Source organism: Notothenia rossii, assembly GCF_949606895.1.
Source record: "Notothenia rossii genome assembly, chromosome: 8".
Classification (NCBI taxonomy): Eukaryota; Metazoa; Chordata; class Actinopteri; order Perciformes; family Nototheniidae; genus Notothenia; species Notothenia rossii.
The window spans coordinates 20083788-20107836 of NC_136906.1; the positions used below are offsets into that span (position 1 = coordinate 20083788).

At 40.9% G+C, this 24049-nt stretch overlaps 1 protein-coding gene across 1 annotated transcript in view; it reads left to right on the plus strand.

The window, feature by feature from the left end:
* Nucleotides 1–23628, plus strand: part of mybpc2a (myosin binding protein Ca) — a gene marked incomplete at its 5' end in the record, with an annotated part of 26539 nt that extends 2911 nt beyond the window's left edge. The window contains 26 exons of the mRNA XM_079645177.1: nucleotides 640–723; nucleotides 834–982; nucleotides 1733–1850; nucleotides 2082–2130; nucleotides 4531–4591; nucleotides 4686–4857; nucleotides 5102–5234; nucleotides 6967–7091; nucleotides 9515–9620; nucleotides 10722–10891; nucleotides 11780–11945; nucleotides 13136–13242; nucleotides 13329–13358; nucleotides 14083–14222; nucleotides 14480–14639; nucleotides 15328–15432; nucleotides 15595–15783; nucleotides 15922–16056; nucleotides 16867–17034; nucleotides 17329–17417; nucleotides 18477–18672; nucleotides 19674–19813; nucleotides 20691–20850; nucleotides 21842–21978; nucleotides 22767–22953; nucleotides 23250–23628. Coding sequence (XP_079501303.1) covers nucleotides 640–723; nucleotides 834–982; nucleotides 1733–1850; nucleotides 2082–2130; nucleotides 4531–4591; nucleotides 4686–4857; nucleotides 5102–5234; nucleotides 6967–7091; nucleotides 9515–9620; nucleotides 10722–10891; nucleotides 11780–11945; nucleotides 13136–13242; nucleotides 13329–13358; nucleotides 14083–14222; nucleotides 14480–14639; nucleotides 15328–15432; nucleotides 15595–15783; nucleotides 15922–16056; nucleotides 16867–17034; nucleotides 17329–17417; nucleotides 18477–18672; nucleotides 19674–19813; nucleotides 20691–20850; nucleotides 21842–21978; nucleotides 22767–22953; nucleotides 23250–23284 — 3311 coding nt within the window. The 3' untranslated portion in view covers nucleotides 23285–23628. The remainder of the gene's footprint in view (nucleotides 1–639; nucleotides 724–833; nucleotides 983–1732; nucleotides 1851–2081; nucleotides 2131–4530; nucleotides 4592–4685; nucleotides 4858–5101; nucleotides 5235–6966; nucleotides 7092–9514; nucleotides 9621–10721; nucleotides 10892–11779; nucleotides 11946–13135; nucleotides 13243–13328; nucleotides 13359–14082; nucleotides 14223–14479; nucleotides 14640–15327; nucleotides 15433–15594; nucleotides 15784–15921; nucleotides 16057–16866; nucleotides 17035–17328; nucleotides 17418–18476; nucleotides 18673–19673; nucleotides 19814–20690; nucleotides 20851–21841; nucleotides 21979–22766; nucleotides 22954–23249) is intronic.
* Nucleotides 23629–24049: the final 421 nt, after the last annotated feature.

Genomic DNA, 24049 nt, shown 5'->3' on the forward strand with positions numbered 1-24049 from the left:
CTTTAGAGTCTCTGTAAAGCGTATCAACTGACAAGCAAACACCTTACAGAGGTTACATCAATTTACTTGCAAAAGAAACAAGGGAACGGATAAAAGAGAAGCTCATTTTTTATTGCCAAGATAAGAGCGTACAGCCTCAGCTTATGTTCTGTCAGGGTGGCAGAAGATTGCGCAGAGTCAACCCTAATGTGATGTCTTCAGACGTGATCCAAGCAGTGTCTTTATTCCCTGGGGCCACTCTGCTCCAGGGGGTTCCTTGGTTGACTGTTATTTATCAGAGGGTCCCAAATGGTGCAGTGTAACAGCAAAGGCATTAACTGCTTAATAGTTTTTGCCTCACGGAAAGACTGTTGCTCTATTTAAGTGCTAAAAAAAGATTACAAAAGGAAGATATCCTCCCTAAGCTCAGCGGTTGGCATTTAATGGTTTGAGACTTAAAATATACTTGATCATCCAACAGCCCCTTCACTGTAAGACACCAGATTTTTTTTTAAAGACTGATGATTTGGTTGTTTGCTTGATCGACATGTGTCCTGTTGTCATTTTCAATCTGTTTGTTGCGTCTTTATCTGATTCCCAGATCAAGATTTCCAGCTTTAATTGTTCCTCTGTTATTCTTCTATTCATCACCCATCACAGAAAATGTACCAGGGGAGGATCCTCAGCTCTCCGAAGTGAGCGGCATTTTTGTGGAGAAGCCGCAGAGTGTCACGGCAACAAAAGGTCTGGCAAGATGATCGGCTATAAAAACCCTGAATGATATCCCAAATGAAAGGAGTGCCAGAGCCCTGTTGGAAGACAGGCAGTCACTAATCTGTTCATGTGTGTTGCAGGCAAGGACGTCACGTTTGTGGCTAAAGTTGACTCCTCCAACCTGTTGAGGAAGCCCACCATGAAATGGCTGAAGGGGAAGTGGCTGGACCTGGGCAGCAAGGCTGGAAAGCACGTGCAGTTCAAAGAGGTCTACGACAGGAACACCAAGGTATGTGTGTTAATATAACCTTCGTAAATCAATTGTTATGATACAGTTTGTGACTTTTAAAATGACTTCGTAGAGATATTCATGGGATCTAGATAATGAAGCGTACTGACTTTGGTTGTCCATAAATATCTTATAAAGTATTGTGTTTTTTAAAGTTTTTATATAAAATGTATATCTAATGGATCTGGTTTTATCGACTGTTTCCCTATCTCACAACCTCTGTTCAATTCAAACTATTTAGTTTAGTTTAGTGTGTGTGTGTGTGTGTGTGTGTGTGTGTGTGTGTGTGTGTGTGTGTGTGTGTGTGTGTGTGTGTGTGTGTGTGTGTGTGTGTGTGTGTGTGTGTGTGTGTGTGTGTGTGTGTGTTTCTTTCTTTCCTATTTAATGTATTTAGCACTTCTGTGAGACCGATACACATTTAGCAAAGATTCTGCCCAAAATGGATATACAACTAGTATTCAACATAATGCCCAAATAAACTGTAGATGGATGATGAATACAAGATACCAATGTATGCAGATGACACAACACTTCAAATGATTTTGCACAGTGTTTGTTCGCTGATCTTCAAATCAGGGGTTCAGCAATTTGATTAATGAGCAAATCGATATTAGTCAACCTGTGTTGTCTGAGCATGACACTGAGAGGATGTAATGCTTATCTGTTCGCGTGTGTATGTGTTCGTGTGCGCACGTGTGTTCATTTAATTCTATGTGTTCCCCACAAATCATCCCCCTCTCTCACTGTCAGATCTACACTTATGAGATGAGCCTCATCAAAGTAGTGGATGGAGACGCAGGTGGCTACCGCTGCGAGGTCACCTCCAAAGACAAGTGCGACATCTGCACATTCGAAGTCTCCGTGCAGGGTAAGCCTGGAGACAGACAATCTCATCATTGTCATCTTCCATTCAGCATATCCACTTTTACTATGTTACAGGCTTTGTTAGCCAATATCTCAGTGAGTGCGGTACACATTAGGTCCTATGATTTAGTGGCCTAGCGAGGTCATCAGTCCATTATTCTTCTGCTGCTCCAACCTGCGGTGTAATAAATTAACCTAGCCTCTCACCAGTCTTCTTTCTTCCGTCTTCCTTCAGCTGTACAAGAGGAGCAGCAGGACAACATCTTGGAGTCGTTTAAACGATCGTGAGTCTCAGTGTCGGCAAGGGTCTTCTCAACATGTCGCCCGTCACACTGTCTCCCATATGCTCCACTGTAGAACGCTGCCTCTGGGCATCTGTCAGTCTCAACGAGTGTCTCTGCCTGTGTGTCTGTCTTTTCCTCAGTTGTAACCGACTTTGTACAAGTCAGTCTGTCTGCCTGTCTGTCACGTCTCAACGCGTCTGCTGCCTTGGTGTTTTGCTTCACCTAGAGTCCCTCATGGTTTACCATCTTAAGGATTTCTCTGTGACAGTCTCCAAAGGGACTTATTTTTTCCCTCAATATCTATTTCTGTCTTTGACTCTGTTGGTGCGAAGTGTATCTGAGTGTGTATCCTGTGGCTGTGCTTTTTTAACGAGTTATTTTTCTAAATGTCAGCTCTTCTCAGCCTGTGTACTGTATGCGTCTTGTGTGATCGGAAATCAGCCGACATCTTAGCACCTTGAGTCTCCTTATTTATAATCTGTCTTTAAAAATAACATTTCCTTCCCTCGTTAGAGCGCGAGCAGAAACGCACAGGTAAGATGAGAAACACAACAGGGGAAAAGACAGCATCATAATGTGGTTTAGACAGGATGTCAGTGTGCTTATTTGCAGAATACTGATATGAAGGAGAGAGAGCGTGCTGGGGGGTGAAGTTGGTGTGATAAATGAAAAGTGAAAAGTTACTTAAAATAATTTGCTGGAGAGATAATAGATGAGTCTGTTAAACACCTTGTTGTGTGCAGGTCGAGCACTCAACCTCTAAAAGGTATGGAGAATCCTGTCTCCTATGGGATCCTCATCGGTGTTTCTCTTAACATGTATTACAGAAGCTAATACATGTGGGCTGATTATTTGATAGTATCTTGGACACTCACTCCTATTACTTTCTTATTACTTTTTTTTTTTTACGTGGGCTCGTCTGAAATAGCCTAAGCTCTCCATCATATGCCCTAGGTCTATCAGCCAATGTTCTCTTCTTTATGTCGCCCTGCTGACTGATTGGCTACCTGAAAAGCCATCAAAAGAAAACAGAAATTATTCTGTGGAATACATACTGATCACACCATAACAGGGAGCTAATTATAGAAAATCCCCTGATCCCCATTTTTATGTAAACTCCAGTGCATTTTAACATACCACAGCAGCCATGGTCATATTTTAATATTTTTTTTACTATCTTAACTTTAGTGAATATTCAGAAAATATTGTTTAAAAACGTAATGTGTGTTTCACTTCTTCCAACAGTAGGTGTTTAAGGGCACTATCTGATACAGCAATATAGAATCTCTCAAAAGTGTTCAAGTAGGCTGATATCTAGCAATTGCAGTTCACGGCGAACATCAATTTCATGCTCACTCGACCATCTGGTGATCATGTGTGCCCTGAGAGAGAGAGCATTGTCACAGGAAATTTCCCGCTTACGAGATGGCAAGGACAACATGGATGAATGTTATCCTTGCATGAACCGTTCAGCCATAGGACAAACATCATCACTCGGGAATGGCTTTGAATTTATTGGCATTTATCTTGCTCTCTGAGGCATTCAATGAGCCTCAACAACGCCAGAAAAACTGTTCACAGTGGAAAACAACAAACACTTGAGCCATAGACATTTATTGGTGTGTGCCACACACAGGTACTTGTCACCTTGTTGAGCACAAGAGGGTGACTGATGACTCGAGACCAAGTGAATTCTTCTCATCACTTGGAAATGTTCATGTGAGGCGTAATACAAGGTTTATGCAGTGAAACACAGCGATAGCTTTCCCCTCCGTGAAGTTCTCAACCCACGATTCTGCATCATGTTGAATCTCAGGAGCATACTTTCATTCATCAATGAATATTTCACAGATTTCCATATAACATCACTTTTTGCCTGTGCTTTCTGTGCTAATAACAATTAAACCATGCTTCAGAACTTGCACCATCAAGTTATTAATTCACTGTTGTGCTTTCTATGATATACAGTACACAATTTGAGCAGTATGTATTTTGCTTGTAGCTAATCTATGTCTCTTGCTTACATGTGCTTGTCTATTGTGATTTCTGTCTGTCACTTGAATTTAGGGCATGATGATTGCTTATAGCCCTCATCAAACGCTCTACTCTATGTTCTCACTCATCCTATTTTGCATCTATCTGAACACAGGATGAAAAAAGGGTAAGCTCTTACTACAGACAGGAATTCATTAGAACTGCACTGTGTGTTGTTTGGTTCGCTCAGGTTGTCTTTGTTGGCTTTATAATTGTCTTGTAATTGATTGGGTAATTATAGCTTTGTGTAATATGGAATAAAAGAGATTATCTATATTTCCTATTACTCTTTTTCGCTACCCGCTTTGGTAAAGTTTTATACCCATACAAAGATAATTCCCATTAATTGATTTCCTTTAATTTCAGTGGAGATGCTGGTGAGGATGCTGGTGATCTTGACTTCAGTGCGCTGCTCAAGAAAAGGCAAGTTCATCTTTTAATTACCAACAGACAAACATAGACATTACATTTTGGTCTCTTAAATTCGTTTTTCCTTGAATGTGGTTTTAATTCTCAGGGAGAAGAAACACAAGGAGGTTGTTGTAGAAGACGTGGATGTGTGGGATATCCTGAAGGAGGCCAAGCCCTGTGACTATGAGAAGATTGCCTTTGAGTACGGCATCACAGACCTGAGGGGCATGCTGTCGATGCTGAAGAAAATGAAGAAGAAGGTGGAGCCCAAGAAGAGTGATGGTGAGGAGCGAGGAAAAAAAGAGTAGAGTTGCTACGACGCAAAATGAGACCGAGTGAGGTGGCAGACAGGAAACAGGAGCTCTGTAATGCAGCAGGCTGTAAATGCAAGCAGTGTTTAAAGGCCTTGAGGGGGAAGTTATATTGCGGGGAAAACAGGTTGAATGCGTGTTTGTTTACGCTTGCTGCTGGATTATTTGGCTGTTAAAGTTGTTGTTGAAATAACTAACTGATCATTTATCCTCAGCTTTCCTGAAGAAGCTGGATACAGCCTACTCAGTGGAAAAAGGCAAAAGGATCCATCTCACAGTGGAACTAACTGACCCCAACGCTCCAGTCAAGTGGCTCAAAAACGGACAGGAAATCAAACCATCAGCCAAGTGAGCAAATTGCTATATCACTATTTAGGTGGTATACTTTCCACTATATGCCGATGTGAGTGTGACATTGTACTGACACATCATGTTGAGAAAGTATAAAAGTACCCACATGACCAGCTAGGCCCTTGCAAAAAGTCATTTTAGCCATTTGTGCGTTCGTAAAGAAAACGAGTTTAAGCATAGACCCTTGTCCCATTTCTTTCAAGTATTTTAAGTGCTTTTGATCAGAGTAATTTTTTGATCAGAGTAATTCAGAGTTAATAACATTAGTCACAAATTAGTCATGTGTAAAAGATTGTACTTTATAAAGGTTAAACTCTTTTCAGTTGCATCATCGCACATTTCATATTTACATTAAATTACATGTTACTTACATACTCAATACTGTGGACAATCCCCACAGGAGCAATTTGGGGTGAAGTGTCTTGCCCAGGGACACAACGACTTTGACCCCCTGATCCCAACACCAACGCAATAGTCCACTGCGCCCCACCCCCCCCCCCCCCCCCCTTATTTGTTTCATGTTAAGTTGTATTGTTAAATCAGCATGTTCACTGTAGTGTATGGTTGTTACTGTAGCAAGGTAAAGTTACATTGAAAACTGTCCAAACATATATATATATATATATATATATATATATATATATGTAAGAGAGCAATTTAGAATAAATGGTTTGACCAGCATAATAGCTTCGGAGCCAGCTCAGCTCCCGTCAGTGTCCCTGGTTCTCCTCTTTGCTCTTTTCTCCTTCAAAGGCTTCTTTTGGTGTTTTATTGAAGAGGCTACAGCTGTAGCGAGCGGTATTTTTTTCAATGGCTCCACCATCTGCCATTTTTGAGTCGCTCAGCGGCTTTCATTGAACGTAAGGATGTCCTCTTCCTCTTTTGATGAGGACAGTTAATATGTGAGGGGTCTCTTTTTGCCCTGAACGAAGCTTCCCAGAGCGTCTTTCAGGATGTGCACTGTGACCTTCAATAGCTAATCCATCGGAATTATCTCTATCTTTTTTCATGTCAGACAAACCAAGACATCCAGTTGGGTGTTGATAAGAATTTATGAGAACAATACTCAAAAAAAGGTAACGTCTCTCATTTACATACATTTTAGAGATTCAAAGAATAATGCTATTTTCATCATAAACAATATGTTTGACTGCCTCACATGCCTCATCTGCAGCTCAGCCCAAAAGTAGGTTTTATTTATGTTCATATTAAACTTACTGTGAATGGTAGTTTATACCTTGACTCGTCCGATGATGTGAGCACTTCACTAGAGACCGTGGCTTAGTCTATGGATGGCGTCACCTTGTTTGTAAAGCATCCTGTGTGTGTGTGTGTGTGTGTGTGTGTGTGTGTGTGTGTGTGTGTGTGTGTGTGTGTGTGTGTGTGTGTGTGTGTGTGTGTGTGTGTGTGTGTGTGTGTGTGTGTGTGTGTGTGTGTGTGTGTGTGTGTGTGTGTGTGTGTGTGTGTGTGTGTGTGTGTGTGTGTGTGTGTCAGTGTGTGTCAGTGTGTGTCAGTGTGTGGGAGCATAGACTTGTGCTCTGAAGGTCTGTACAACAATGTGTGGATTCTGTGTCTCAAGCTGTGAGTCACTCTTGTTGTCTTCAGGCCTCTCTCCATCTGATTGTGGCCAGATTTGCTCAGAGTATATATTCATTATTCTCCTTTTCTTTTTTGTCTCTCTCTCTTGTCTTCCTCGTATAATCTTCCCCCATAATCCCTGTGCGTCCAGGTTTGTGTTTGAGAGTGTGGGCAACAAGCGGACACTCACTATCAACAAGTGCAACCTGTCAGATGACGCAGCATACGAGTGCGTGGTCGGGGAGGAGAAAAGCTTCACGGAGGTCCTTTTCAAAGGTACATGAGTCACTGTCTTTGGAGAAATCCTTCTTTACAGCAGAGAGTTTTTTCTGCTCGGTTTAGCAAATGCTGTCATTTGAGCACTGAGAGGCTTGACAGCTCTGTTCCCTTCTTCTGTCTGTGTTTGTCTTCTGTTTATTTCCAATGCTTTTATGCCACATAGTAGCATGCTGCGCTCTGTTGTCTGCTCACTCATTTTTAATGGGCACATGGCGAGTGAAATTCCCATGTTATGTTTATTCTCATGTATCACTGTTGTTGTGCTGCACAGATCAATGTGCTATCACTTTTATCAGTTTGACTGACATGTGAGTCTTGCTGTTCAACTGAATAATTCATTTCCCGTTATATTTGGATTTTATATATGTATGCTGAAATGTCTACATATAAGTATTTATTTTTATTATATATATACATATTATTATTAGTAATAATTATTCTAATTATACCTTGATTGCTGTTTAATTACAATATTAATTGAACCTAATATTTAGTATTTTTTAAGTTATCATTTATACCTTTTAATAATAACTGTTATTATATAAAAAAAACATACACCATGATAATAAGGTTATATTATAGATGGCAAATTCAGATTTACTATGGTGTCTCTATCTCAATGGTCTCTGTGTCCTTTCTGTGTGTGAGTATGAGAGGTTTTAATAGCTGTAATTGGGTCCTCTGCTTCTATATTAATCCCATACTTTACTTTATGTGCTCACCGCCGCCCATCCTGCTTTTACATTATCAGAGGCCGTACGAGAGGGTAAGCTTTAACACAGACACTGCGCCCATGCAGATCCAGTGTGTGTGTCTGTGTGTGTGTGCTCAGATTTTTATGGACACAAACACTGTCTTTAGTAAATTCCATTTATGTTTCTGTTTGCAAACATCTACATCCTTACCGTTTGTTGTTGATATCTTTTGATATTGTTAAAGCCAGTGAGAAGTTTAGCAGATGACAACTATTCAAAAGTTGCAGTCAAAATACATAGAGTACTTTGGCAGAGAATTTGGCTATGAAGCGAATGGCATCAAATGTAACACATCGAAAGCTCTAGTAGCAACAAGATGTTAATTAATGTAAGCAGTATGGTTTTACACTAACTATGTAGCGATTTTGTCACCTTAAGTAGAGCTTTTGCTTTTGCTTAAGTAGTTCTTCAGTGGGTCTTCATTCTAACTCCTGAAGTGAGTTCAGACAAAGTGCAGAGAGTTTCCTCCTTACAATATTTGGACACATTTGTTAGAAGGACAATTGTGAAGTGTCTGGTGATGTCTCCCCTATACCTGGGGGTAAAAAAGTATTTATTTAAGTTTTTTACGCAGAGAAACTAAACCTAAACTGAAGACATCAGGCTCCTTTCATCAAAGTTGTGTGAGGCCCGCAGAAACAATGTGTCTGTGGAGCTGCTACAGTTTCGACAGTTCAGAGAGTTTCTGGTCTCTCCAGCTGAGGTTGAAGAGAATTGAGACGTCCAGAGGGGGACTGGATTCTGACGATGACAAATAGTTGAGGCTAGCAGAGCATCAAGCATCACACAATGGTTACACAATGTGACTCTCACCTCAGGAGATTTGAGGTATCTTCCACATATACAAAACAGATGTGTTAGATGGCATTGATAAGGATAATAACAGTATATTCTGCTAAAACAAGGGCATGCACATTACCTCTGTGTTAGTCTTCTCTGCTTGTAGAGAACACTATTAATGCCACCAACGTCCCTTCCACAGAGAAAGCAAAAGTACAGAAATACAAGAATGAAAGCTACTTTCAAGGAATGTTTTGTTTAGAAATAATATCACGTAAAATGAAAGCTTTAGATACTAGATTTACATAGTTGAAATCAATATCACAGAATGAAAAGAAATGTTTCTTCTGATGAAATAATTAAACTGACCAATGAACTTCTGATTGATCAGGGTATTCAATAAATTGCATTTCATTTCATCACACACAACTCTTCAATAACACTTTAATATCTACTTTTTTAGTTTTTAATTACAGGTTCCTCAGAGTTTTCATTTGAGTAGAAGTATGTACAACCATAACACAACATGATTGATCCAACCCCTCTGATAGGCAATAAACAGTGATGTTGATGCCGTTTATGTAATGTAATAGTCTGTGCTTGATTTTGACTTTATAGGCCTGTCCTTTAGTTGAAATCAAGACTTTGCATGCACTTAGATTTAGCTGGGTTCCATCAATTACCATATGTGTTGTTTGTTCATGCCCTGTTGAAGAAATACACTGTACTGAAGTACCGATACATTGCAGCTCTATCCACCGCAGTTCTTTCATCCTTTGCTCTGGTCCTGGACAGTTTTACTCTGGTGGTTTATTTGCAGCTTGTTAATCATTCAGTCTCACTCTGTTGTTTTAACATTTGACACAAAGCTTTGTTTGTCTTTAGAGCCCCCTATCACCATCACCAAGCTGCTGGATGACGTTCACACTATTGAGGGTGAGAAGGTGGAGTTTGAGGTGGAAGTGTCCGAGGAAGGGGCCAACGTCAAATGGTGAGCCAAATAACAATAAATTAGGATATGCATTATTCCTGACCCCTGTTCAGAAAAGTAGATTCTGCAATGCGCGGTGATCGGGCCCTCGCACATTCATGCACGTCGAGGTATTTCCAGGATCCCTGTCAACGCAGCAGTAAACTGCCATGACCGATAGTAGAGACAGGCCCCAAAGATAAACATTATGTTTTGCATTGAGGGTGACGCACTGAAAATTATTTGTTGCAAATCTAGCACCATCTCCGGTTATGGGCGAACACATTTCCTGCTTTGTGTCGGGGGGGGGGGGGGTGCCAAATCCAGCAGCCATAACACCTGCTCTGTCAGATTTAAAAGCCTTTTCGTCGTGCCACCACAGCCAAGCCAGCCACGTAGACACTCAACTTTCAATATGGAGTTTCCTCAACCTCTTAATGCTTATCATATCATCATTTTGGAGAGATCTAAATAATAAGCAATAATTGGCAAAATAGTTAACATAAAATTCAAAATGGCTGTCTGTCTGTTAGGTTTACGATATGCATCCAAGATACTTTTCTGTGTGTCTCCCCATGCTTCAAATACCTACAACATTTCTAATTTCTACGTTAAACCTGATCTAGGGGCTGCCTTTTGGCAGCTTTGTAGGGGGCTCTATAGAGGTTTTTGCAGATGCCCCAAGAACACGACCCCCAAAATTTCCCATTTTTCACCTGTCGTGACTAGTTTGCGAAAGAAAATCAAGTTTTGATAGCCTCTGAGGCCTTCAAAATATCTATTTATTATAATTCAAGGGATTACAATAGGTCCTCCAATCCTACTAGGTCAGTGCTTGGGCCCTAATAACTTTTTTACTTGTGAAATGTATATATATTTGTTGTAATACTTCAGAATTCATTCTGCAATTGCTGTGAATGCAGCTCCTCAAACCCGAAAGTACAGTTTATCTTATGAAATATCTTACTTACTTACTGCACCATCTGTAAAAGGTGCAAAGCCTTGTGATCCCTGAGGGCACTTGCCGTATATAAAAGGTTGCAGACATGTCAATCAGCACATCTTCCCTTCTCTCAGTTGAATTTCACTGAAGCATGCGTGTGTGTTTTTTTCCCTCCTCAGGATGAAAGATGGAGTTGAGCTGAACAAAGAAACTGCAGGTTCAAAGTACAGGTTCAAAAAGGATGGGAAGAAGCACACTTTGGTCATAAATGAAGCAACTAAAGAGGATATTGGAATGTATTACGTGTTCACCAACGGTGGAGAGTCGAAAGCTGAACTGGATGTTGAAGGTACCATTGCCTAAAACTGTTACACATCTACAGTACAGCTCAATCAAGGGATTGGCAATACATAATACAACACAATATTATGTCAATAGCACAATTGGCACAATTGTTTTAAAAGGCTTCATTACAGTTAAGTAACACATTTTATGAATGTATCAGACTTTTGTAGCTGTTTTATATATGTCTTTACTCAATATGTCATTTTGTGCACATGACCCGTGTAAATATGTTGTGAAAGCACCAATGGTCCACCTCACAACAATCATCACTACATCATTGAGGTATTTGGTCCAAAGAGTTGTGATGTTAGATGTTCTACATATCACCAAGCCCTACTTAAATTCAACAGCAGCAGAAGCAGTAATTAACTGTTGATTAGCTGGCATATAAAATGTGTCAACAAGTATTTCAGACTCCGTTGCTCAATTAGGAACTTAGAGAAAATGTACACATCAGCACATCTTGATGTTTCCATCCTGACAAGCATGGAAAGCAGTAAATTAGTCATTACTCATGTCATAATTACAATTTTAATCTCCTGTATCAGTGTATCACATTATTCGTCATGCTTCTTTTCTTTTACACATCCAAAAGGGATGGTTGGGTCCCGTCTTACCCATCATGCAGACTCAGAGACCCAGTCTCAGTCGCTAAGCATGACGATTCTCTTAAATTGATTATAGTGTAAAAATGTCGCTCCTCCCAATTGGACATTCAAGTCAAAGTAAAAGTGCACCAGGTGATCAATTTAAATATTGTTGCAACCTAAATAGCTAAATAGACTCATTGCCTCATTAATGTTCTGTTTTCCAGCAACGTGTCCTTGTAAGACATTGGTAAATTCATGGCATTCGATATTTGCACTGATCTGTGTTGTTTTCTTTCCTTCAGAAAAGGAGCTGCAGATTCTGCAGAACATAGCTGACCTGACGGTGAAGGCTGATGAACAGGCTGTGTTCAAGTGTGAAATGTCTGACGAAAAGGTGACAGGGAAATGGTTCAAGGACGGTGTCGAAGTTCAGCCCACTGATCGCATCAAAATGACGCACATTGGAAGGTATGATATCCGACTTATGTGGGTGTCTGAATGGCAAAAAAGCTTTTTTTTTTGTTAAGATCACTCCTTCTGAACTATCATACACACACACACACACACACACACACACACACACACACACACACACACACACACACACACACACACACACACACACACACACACACACACACACACACACACACACACACACACACATACATACATACATACATACATACACACACACACACACACACACACACACACACACACACACACACACACACACACACACACACACACACACACAATTCTAAGTTATTTGACCCATTTTAGGATAGGCTTCAATCTGTAAAGTTCCACACACAAACACACACACACACACACACACACACACACACACACACACACACACACACACACACACACACACACACACACACACACACAAGTCTAAGTTATTTGACCCATTTTAGGATAGGCTTCAATCTGTAAAGTTCCACACACAAACACACACACACACACACACACACACACACACACACACACACAATTATAAGTTATTTGACCCATTTTAGGATAGGCTTCAATCTGTAAAGTTACACACACACACACACACACACACACACACACACACACACACACACACACACACACACACACACACACACACACACACACACACACACACACACACACACACACACACACACACACACACACACACACACACACACACACACACACACACACACACACACACACACACACACACACACACACACACACACACACACACACACACACACACACACACACACACACACACACACACACACACACACACACACACACACACACACACACACACACACACACACACACACACACAATTATAAGTTATTTGACCCATTTTAGGATAGGCTTCAATCTGTAAAGTTCCACACGCAAACACACCCACACACACACACACACACACACACACACACGTATCTCTGGGGTTTCTCTCAGTAATCCCTCCATCAGAGCTGCCTATAGCAGGAGATATGCCAAGGCATCAGCGGTCACACAAGGTGAAAGCCATTCGGTATGTTTCTCACTCTGTGAAATAGCCTCATGGAGTATGTTGCTAGGGCAACTGTCTTATGCATAATTGTGGGTCACAACGAGTGTTGTCTCCTTGGTAACATCTGGTTACATGTCCCCAGGACCCACAAGCTGACGATTGATGAAGTGAAGCCCTCGGACGCTGGGGATTATACGTTTGTCCCTGATGGCTATGCACTGACTCTCTCTGCCAAACTCAACTTCCTGGGTGAGAAATGACACCTCAACCAAAATATGAAGCATTTGATGAGATAACCATATTTTATTAAAACTGATCTGTTTATTTCCCCTCAGAAATTAAAATTGACTATGTTCCCAGAGAAGGTAAGGTCTTTATTTTATTTTCCTGAAATACATTTAAAAAAGTCATACTTATATTATCTTTCATGAAAGTATATGATATGCTTGATCGGGTGATGGTTCTGATGTTTAATTTAAAAAGCATCTTCAGTTGAATATAAGCAGGACGAGCGCCAACTTTGAGTTACTTGTTTTAACTCTCTACTCTCAAGTAGAGAGTCAACCTGTAGGAAAACTAACATACAGGAAAAGTTCCTGCCTGCTCACAAGCACGGGGTTAACCACAGAATACTAGTTTTCCAGTTGAATGTATGAAAGTATAGTTCTTGCTGCAACATTTCAATGTCTAGCCAATGTGCCCATTGGGCCCACAGTCTTCATTTTTGTTGTGGTAAGTGCATTTTTTTCTTTTTTTTAACCGCATACTTTATTATGCTTTAAAGACCAATTTCGAACCATATTTTCAGCTGCTGTTAAGTTGCTCTTTGAACTTCATCCTCTTCAAAATTGAGTGGTCTGCTTATGAAACGCAGCATTGATGTGTTGCATCTTTTAGAATTTGCATGCTTGAAGGTCAAACCAAAACAAGATTGTCAGATAAAAACGTTGAAATGTAGCATGCTAACCAACGGCAAAGAGAGACAGCTTTAAGAAGATTGAAAGCAAAAGTAACCGTATCCTTTTCTTTCCTCAAAACATGTTGTGCTTATTATCTGAATAACTTCTCTCTCCACTTTCCCAATGAAAGATCCTCCAAAAATTCACATGAACACCAGTAGCAGCGGCGACAAGAACACCATCATGGTGGTGGCTGGAAACAAACTCCGCTTTGACGTTGAGATCACAGGAGAGCCGGTGCCCACTGTGTGCTGGATGAAAGGAGAAGAAGTGAGGAAAAATAGAGATAAATCCCAGAATTCAGCCCATACACACACACAAAAACACCTCATAGTCTGGACCTTTGTGCATCAATCAGTGTCCAGCCGTTAGTCGTTGAACAGCACGGAATGAAGAATGAAACATGAACTACAGTGGGGAGGTTGAATCACCTGTCACCTGTGGCAGCTGTGCCTTCGTCATGTGACACCACTCTCCTGAACTATCTGCTTTGTTCTGTCTCTCTCTCTCTGTGCTCTCCTCTGTAGTTGGTGTCTGAGGGCGAGGGAAGGGTCCGCGTGGAGACGGAGAAAACCCTGAGCAGCTTTGTGATTGAGGGGGCGGAGAAAGAAGATGAGGGCTGCTACTCCATCACCGTGACTAACCCTGCTGGAGAGGACAAGGTCGAACTCTTTGTCAAGATCGTGGGTCAGTGGGTTTTTCTCACTTTAGCCTTTTTCCCCTCTCATTTTCGTCTTTTTGGTTCCTTTCCTTTTTTTCCTGGTTCCTCTGGGCTAGCTCTTGAACTGAATTTTGTATTTGTCAGAAAATATTGAGATAAGAAGCATTTCACTGTTGGTGCAATCTTTTAATATCCTATATCATATACATTTTTGATGTAATTGCGAGTTTATCACAATTTGCACAATGTGTACCGAATACCTGCATTTTCTATCGACTTCTGAGGCATCTGTTATTTTTATTTATTTTCCTTTCAGTTAAAAAATAAAATTTCGAAAGGTTAGTAAACTGTCTGTCTTAAGCATACGTTTCATACCAATAATGGCAGACAGGATGTTATCTGTAAAGGATTTTTTTTTTATTAAAAGAGAATATTTTTAAAGGACATTGAATTCAACACATTTCAGTTAGCTTTGAAAAACAGTGCCTTGGATGTGGTCAACTATGAACATATTCAAGATTTACCATGTTTAACCATCATCTTGGCTTCACAAATGAAGACCATAGTGAAAAGAATAATACACTTTTAAGTTAGTTAGCAAAGCTAGGAGGGTTAAAGACTGTTTGATTACAGTAATAACTGTACGGCCTGAAAGAAAACCCTGTCCTGTCAGACTACCTTTTTTTCATTTCCAACTGTAACCTGCCTCTCCAGATGTGCCCAACCCTCCTGAGAATGTCACATGCACATCAGTTGGCGAGGACTTTGGCATGATCACATGGGACCCTCCTGCATTTGACGGTGGAGTTCCCATTAAAGGTAACCCTGAAGCACGCTGCGGCTAATGTTCACATCTGATGTCTCCCTCCCTGGAGAAAACAGCAGTTCAGAATCCTTTTCTGTTTATCACTGTGCAATGTTTTTGAACCCTTTTACAAAAAAACACATTTTTAATAGCTTCACCGTATGTTGTATCTCCAGGGTACCTGATGGAGAAGAGAAAGGTTGCCTCAACCAGATGGACCAGGATCAACTTTGATGTTTATGAGTCCACCACATATGAGGCTAAGAAGATGATTGAAGGTGTTCTTTATGAGATGAGAGTGTTTGCAGTCAACGGCATTGGCATCTCTCAGCCAAGTGCAAACTCAAAGCCCTTCATGCCCATTGGTGCGTTGCCATTTATCATTGAAGAGTGGTTAATTAACAGAGGCCTTTCACACAATGCTCATTTTGAGGCAGCTTAACCTACCTCCCATCCCATTGACACTGGGTATTAACGTATTAATTAGCTCCTGTCTCTCTCAGCCCCCACCAGCGAGCCCACTCGTCTCATGGTGGACGATGTGACAGACACTACCTGTGCGCTCAAGTGGCGTCCTCCAGAGAGAATCGGAGCAGGCGGCATCGACGGATACATCATTGAATACTGCGTAGAAGGAAGTAAATATATACACCACTGTATTCCAAAGCATTGAAGATCATTTATAGGTTGTTACTAATAATTGTATTATAAATGTCTCAATTGATTAATAAGGATAAAATGCAATGCGTTATTTCAGACTGTCCAATGGTGCACTGCGGTGCAGGTGGTTTCGATAATAAAGTGTTGGATACTATTATTACGAATGATGGAGAGTGACATTAAAATATTAATACATTTTAATTTGCCCCAAATTAAAGTGGAAAATATTGAATTGCGACGAAAAAATTATGTTGATTTACATTTGTTATAATCAATTTTCATTTAGCGGTAGCTCGGACCATTAATGTCATGATCAATAAAGTCATGTGATGCAGAGAAGATGTATTGCTTGAGTTAACTTATACAATCTGCTGGTAACTTAAAAGGCAGCATGCAGTACATACAGTTTCAGTATTTAGTATGCAGTACTTTAGTATGCAGTACTTTAGTATGCAGTACTTTAGTATGCGTATCAGAACACAGTCTTTTTGTGGTTAGATAGCTAATAATGATGACATGCTCAAGGATGATGCAACACATTAAGAAATCTTTCTAAATCAATCCAGTTCAGTGCAGAAGTCGTTCTTTCAAACCATTTGATCTCTCACTTTACCCTTCCCCAACATCAGTACCTGTGAGCAAACTAAGGGGGAGGGACTAACAAATGGTCAATTAGTAGCACCTGATTCCTGATTCTGAAAATATCCTGAGCTCTTTGGACTGTTTCTAGTTTTCTCATCTGTTCCTTGTTGGTTCCTTTTCTTCTGCTGCTCTGACTCCTTCCTCAGGTGATCAGTGGGTGAAAGCTAATGAGGAGCCAGTGGGGAATAACCAGTACAGGGTGAAAGGTCTCCCAGTGGGGGAGAAGATGCTGTTCAGAGTGGTGGCTGTCAACGTCGCTGGACGCAGCCCCCCTGCAACCCTCTCCCAGTCCGTCACTATCCGAGAGATCATGGGTTAGAGAAAGTTCTTATTATAGAAATTAACCAGAAAATCATATTTATAATGTACGACATTGCTCTGATTGGAAGACTTTGTAAAATATCTAATAAATCCACATATTATAAAGCACTAACCCAGCATTGGTATCATTCAGTAACTATGTCCAGCAACTGTGTTTTTTTATATCTAAATAATAAATACGTAAAATCTGTACGTGCTGTTTATTTTACATATGTATAATCCCCCGAACCACCAACTAAAATTCTACTTGTCTTTTCTTTCCTTTCTTTCGTGTGTCCCCCACCCAGAACAACCAAAGATCCGTCTGCCTCGCCATCTGAGGACCAAACTGATCAAGCTCGTGGGTGATAAGGTGAACATAGTCATCCCCTTCCAGGTAAGTCTGAGTCTGGCTTTAATCGTTTTAGTTAAGAGCAGATACACTAGATTTGCAATAGCAGAGCACAACCAGTTACGCCAAGAGTGAACAATAAAGTGCTTAAAGATCACTGGGTTGCTTCCACACTGACCTTTTACTGAATGACTGTTTCACATTCCACCTTAAACTCTGAAGCATTTAAAACCGACTCATGCATAAGCCTGGTGGAGAGAAAGGGGTGGTGACTGAAGGAGGGGTTTCAAGTTAACCCTGAAATTGTTTATTAAAGTAAAACTCAACTAGACTAGGCACAAGATATTTCATGTTTAAAACATCGGACAGCCTGTTTCATCATATGGTTACCCATGACAGTCGAACATGTTCAAATGGGTTTGGTGGAATGTTTTTGGATCTTTGAGGCAACCAAATATGTGCCAAGGATGTTCACATACTGTAGCTGCAAAGGGCAGTTCTTTTTCTTGTAAAATGCAAATCAGATCAGCAAACCATGTAGTAACAGGGAGAGCAGGAGCTCAAATGTCACAAAGGGTGTATGCTATTTGACAGCATCCTACAATGATGACATTGTTAAAGCCATAAGTAGCAGAGGTGAAAGCAATGTTACAAATAAAAAGAGACAAGTAAAAGGGAGCCATGGCTCTGCTTTCTTTTGAAGAAGCAGATGAAAAGCCTGTTCTGAGACAGAGGACGTGGCTACATGATGGTCTCCTGGGACAATAGATCCCCCTCAGCTCTGTCATCTTATCCAAGAATTGGAAGGATCTTTTACAACAGCTAGAATGAAATTCAAATTGAGACATATTTACCTAGAACTAAATAAAAAATAATGATATGCCAAGAAATCGGTTGGAATTCCTCAAAAAGGCACACATTTCGACACTCTGGTAATTGTCATATGATCTTCTTGCATGTTACCTTGATAATCCAAAACCAGCTGACAGTTGCAAACATATTGCCCCTAATTCATGCAATTTCACATATTGCTTTTCTTTTTTCTCTCAGTTTTTTCCCCTACAGTTCTTAATTCCCGATTTCCTTCCATTACTCTAACTGCAGGGTAAACCTCGCCCTGTCGTGACCTGGTTTAGAGATGGTATTCTCCTGGAGGACAAAACAGTGGGGACTCGTACCAGTGACGTGGATTCTATCCTCTTTATCCGCTCCGCTGAGAGAAACCACTCTGGAAAGTACACACTCTCCGTTCAGGTTGAGAACATGTCGGACAGCGGTGACATAGACATCCAGGTTGTAGGTCAGTCCCGCCATGGCACCAACATGTCCTAAACACCAACTGCATGTTCTCTCATTAGGATCAGAAGTGCTTCGTACTTCAGAAGGTAAACGGCTAATAACCTGTTCGGAAGAGGATGATGGCTTGAGCCTAAATCTGTGACATTTCAAGATTTTTTTTTAAATGTGATGGTAATTCCTAATTTCATACTCCCAGGGATCTGTGACTCAAAGTAGCAAATCATCAAAGCGCTGATTCCCCTCTCGTATAATCTCGGCTCCTGCACTGCCACTGTGGCCGCCAGCTCATTCCTCATTTTATAGTCTCCCCGGGTCAGGGTATTGGATGGATTATTTTTTGGGCCTTGGCTGGGATTATTTGCGCGTAGACTGGGATTATGCGTGGATTTTGAGGGCTACTCTGTCACTTCCTCTGCTGAGAAGGTTGAGCTAATGAGAGGCTGCAGCTCCTCTGATCAGCCCCCCCTCAGATGAACTGTCACTGCACTGTTTCAGCAGGGGAGAGTACACAGAGAATTAACGGGCGAATAAAGTAGCGCTGCTCACTGTTTGTACTGTACTCCAACTCCACAGAGGAGAACACGCAGAGCAAGATTAATGACACATACATTACTATGTCGTACAGTATTGCTGTTCTGTGCTGCTTCTGTGCTAGTGCAGGCAGCATAGAAGACAATTAGAAACACTGCATTATTCTGCACATAAGGTTCTTTAATTGATCAGGTCTTTGCCAAAACAGTTGTTCCAGTAATGTATGCATCTCCACCTTTCCTTGAGTCATTTGCTTTGCTAATCTCTCGCTTTTTGCCGAACCTCTACCGCTGCGTTTGTTGATTTCTATCTCTCTGAGGGGACTTTCATGCTCCAGTTTATTAATCTACCCCCTCTCTCTTTACATCATGTCTACATGTCTTGCCAAGCGGGGAAGAGAGTTTGTTATTTCAAACAGCTGTAAAACAAAATCCTCCAACGTTATCTCTGTCTATTTAACAATCCCACCAGAAAGGCCAGGCCCTCCTATTGATGTGCATGTCACAGATGTCTGGGGTTTCAATGCTGCGCTGGAGTGGAAGCCACCCAAAGACGACGGCAACTGCGAGATTATCGGCTACAGTGTTCAGAAGGCTGACATGAAGACTAAGGTACGCCTGGTGGGACAGAAGTGTAAAGCAGTATACAGATAGAGATATATTACTAACTTGCAGAACAATTGCAAAAATCTAGTTTGAACTCAATTTGAATTTGATGACATGCTTTTGATGCATTTGTATAACCTTATGTAGAACTTCAATTGATATTTACAAGATAACGTTATAATTAGACAGTAAAATTTGACATTTTTGCCAGCGATCATCAGCTTTACAATTATCGAGGAATTTTCCATCTTTGGTGTAAAATTCAAAATGCCTCCTCAAATACTTTCTCATGGCTTGGTGTCATGATTATCAGCTCAGCGCGATTTGATAATCTAATCTATTTTGCATTATCAAAAGAACAACTTAAGCCTACATTGCAAGTACAAAGTCAGAAGTAAGGTTTTTTTTTTGCCATTATCTTTGGCTTACCTAAATTAGCACAATATCAGGTATAGCATGATGTCACAAAGTATAGTGTAGTATGCCATAAAAGAGTCAAGTCACCACCATGCAGTGTGATACAAAACAGTTATAATAAATGTCACAAAAAGTCTGAGCTATTGTGGATTTCAGACGTGATTGTAATAAAAATGCATGGAAGGCATATATGGCAGGCTGATCGTGGCACAGAATGGGGAAGTGCCAACATCCATAAGCGTCCAGTGGACCCTCTTGATCAGATTGAGGCATGGCTGCTTGGAGATTTGTCACATGACTGCAAAGCCTCAATGTACTGTCATGGTCATTGTGTTGTACCAATTGACAGAGTTGGACCACAACAACATGGATGCTGGGGATAGAAGATTCTACTGCTTATATAGCTCTCATCCTCGGCTATAAGCCTGTTTGAACCTCTGCTTCTCCACTCTGCCTCTCACATCAGGATTGGTTCACAGTCTTTGAGCACAACCGCAGGCCCAGCTGCACTGTGTCTGACCTGGTCATGGGGAACGAGTATACCTTTCGAGTGTTCAGCGAAAACATCTGTGGCCTCAGCGACGTTTCTGGCATCAGCAAGAACACTGCCACTATCTCCAAAACAGGTGAAGTAATCTCCGCAGAGCAAGGCACTCTTTAACATGATACTATTGCTTTTGATTCCAATAAACATCTAATGTATGCTTAGCTGTAGGCTACCCTGTGTTCAGTAAAACCATAAAGTCAGCATCATTGTATGTAGGTCAGAATATGAAGAGAAGAAAGTATTTGGAATTGCGATTAATATTACACGTTTAAAATTAGTTGTGTAATGAATTTAGAACTATTACTGTAAGTGTTGGCTGTGATTAAGGTTACAGTCTTGAACATCTTGGTTTCGTTCTCTATGACAACACCTTTGTGTTTGTGTTTCGATCTCAATACAGTACAGCGCTGCTGTTTGCAGTTTTTCCAGAGAATGTTCCCACAGACATCCATTGTGTAATCCTGCAACATAAATGCAAGGGCTTTCATCAGAGGGCCATAGCTCATCATCATTGTTTAACCTCATTCGGCAATAGAAAGTGATTTAACAGACATTTATTCAAATTAAAATCAACAAGATTATTAATTGAATTACTTTATTAAATAAAGGGAAATGTATTCACACTGATTATCTTAAACACAAAGAATATTTGACAGAGTGTTAAATAACATTTTATACTGGCTGCAGATTATGAAAACAACTAGGCTGGGAAATGAACACCTGCCACCAGCCAAATGCTGCTACTGTTGTCGTGTTGTTGCCTTTGGATACTCTAAGAGAACATTTGGCAGCCAACCAGCCAATGGCTTCTGTGTTCCAAGCTTTAGTCTGGCCTATAAAATTGTAGGGATTGTTGATTATAGTAACCATCTGACATCATAATGAAAACATGTTGTAAATTGAAACAATTTGCTAATTCAACCGCATGTCATACAATAATACAATATAAAACAATCTTTTGTCTTGGCGAGGCAACACAACTGGAAATGTTTGGTAAATAAAGCACATTATTCAACTCAATGTGTGTGTGTTTTTAAGGTAAGTAATTCAACACTTCTCAACCTTTCCAGGTCTGGACAATAACCGTCCACCCTTCAAAGATAAGGATGTGAGCCATTCCCCCAAGTTTACAGCGCCCCTGGTCAACAGAATTGTGGTTGCAGGTTACAGCGCAGCCATCAGCTGTGCTGTCCGTGGCTTCCCTAAGGTATTTACATTTTAACATTAAAAGTGTCAGTAAAATGATATTTTGTCATTCTTTATTAATCAGTTCGGAAAACTGCTTCGACAGCAATTATAAACTACACATCTTCTCCGTGTTCATTTCTAGTTGATCTTTCTTTTTAATATATATGTTGTTAAACTATTTCAACTCTTACATCTTATCCTGTAATGTCTGTGTCCTTATTGATTCTATCCTTTTCCAATTCGCTCTCAACGTTGTATTTGCAACAAACTTGAGCTACCAACAACATTAATGCTCTATTTAGCTATAAAAGTAGAAAATTAAATATTTTTAAAAAATCTATCTGGATCTGGAACATTACTGTGATTAATGTCACAAGAATTTTTCCATAGAACATGAGCAATAGGCAATGTCCCCACTGTATCTGGCACATCTTACATAACAGTGCACTTTACCTGCAAGTGTATGCCACAGATGTTATGCTTTGTGTTTTTAGAGAGAGCGTACACGTTTTGAGTGTCAAACAGCGAGAGCAGAACAGCCAGACAGGATTTTGATGCCTTTGCAGCAGGAGTGTATTTTTATGTCTGAAGCAAGAACAAGAGGTGGAGCAGGAAGATCTTTGAACACACATCTTCTTTTGCCCTCGGAATCGAAAAAGATTTGTCAAGCCGAAATGTTGACCTAATTCCACCTCTCTCTCTCCTCCCTCTGCTCCCCCCCATCTCAACATGCCTTGCTCTGTTTATACGCTCCTTCCACATCTCCTCTCCTCTATCCCATCTACTTTACCTCCTGCTCCAAAACAGCCAAAGATCATCTGGCTGAAGAACAATATGATCATCGGTGAAGACCCCAAGTTCCTGATGCAGAACTACCAGGGCGTGCTGACTCTTAATATCCGAAGGCCAGGCTTGTTTGACGGGGGCAAATACTCCTGCAGGGCCGTCAATGATCTCGGTGAAGATGAGGTGGAGTGCAAGCTGGAGGTTCGAGGTATGCTGAACTTCACTTCCCATAAAACCATACATTCAAAGTAGTGAGTGAGAGGTCAACCTGTGTCGGAGCAGTCTCTCTGACAGTCTTCAATAACGCTCAGCTTGACAAATCTCCTTTAAACTTCGACTGATCTCTTCTTGTGAAACTTCAGTTCATATCTAGCCACATGTGCCAAAAATAAATCACCTTATTATATGTGTCAGCCGCCAGATAACTCTGAGTGCCGTAATGTCTTTAAACAGGATGATCCACTGGCCTCTCATGCTGATTTAAATGTCTCTTTTCCTCCCCAGTTGCACAAGAGAAAGGAACGGAGACGAAGAACTGAGCGACAGCACGAAACAGCGGAGGATACAGTCGAACAGGAATAGTAATGGATTATGTATAACAGGATAGTCATGAATAAATATAATTAGAATAGATCACTGGCGAGGCTCTAAAGCCAATCCTGCTGCACCCCCCCCCCCCCCCCCCTTATCACCGCAGCTATGACGAATGCCACATCAGTAATATGCCGTTAATTTTTACAGCAAGCTGCCACCCTGTCACACTCTGACTGACTGAGAGAAGCCGCCACCATGTACTGTAGTAGCACTGCCCCTCTGTGACCACACACAGATGGATCCTTCTTCTCTGTCACTGAACACACTTATAAAACAGCCATTCATCCATTACGGCTCCCTGTGTGTGTCTGTTTTGTGTCCGGGAAGTTTTTATAGGTTGGGATACATTTATGATTGTAAGGCTGAAACCTCTGCAGTGTGACCGAGTGTGTTGCTCGGTGTGTGATGTGTGAGCGGGGGTCCGTCGGCCCTGTGATGGTTGAGTGGAGGGATCACTATTCAACCAGGCATTGCAGACTTCATGGAGCCAGCAGGATTAAAGGGGTTCTCATACACAGATATAGACCTGCTGTGTCCTTCATGCACACACACTCAGAGGGCACACATGTTGACTCAGAGACACACACACCTTGTTTTCACCCAGTCCCACATGCTATACTACATTCCTCATGGCATGACCTATAGTGGTAGGCCTTTACAGATACATGACTTACACTCATGCACATACAAACACAAACACACACTTCAAA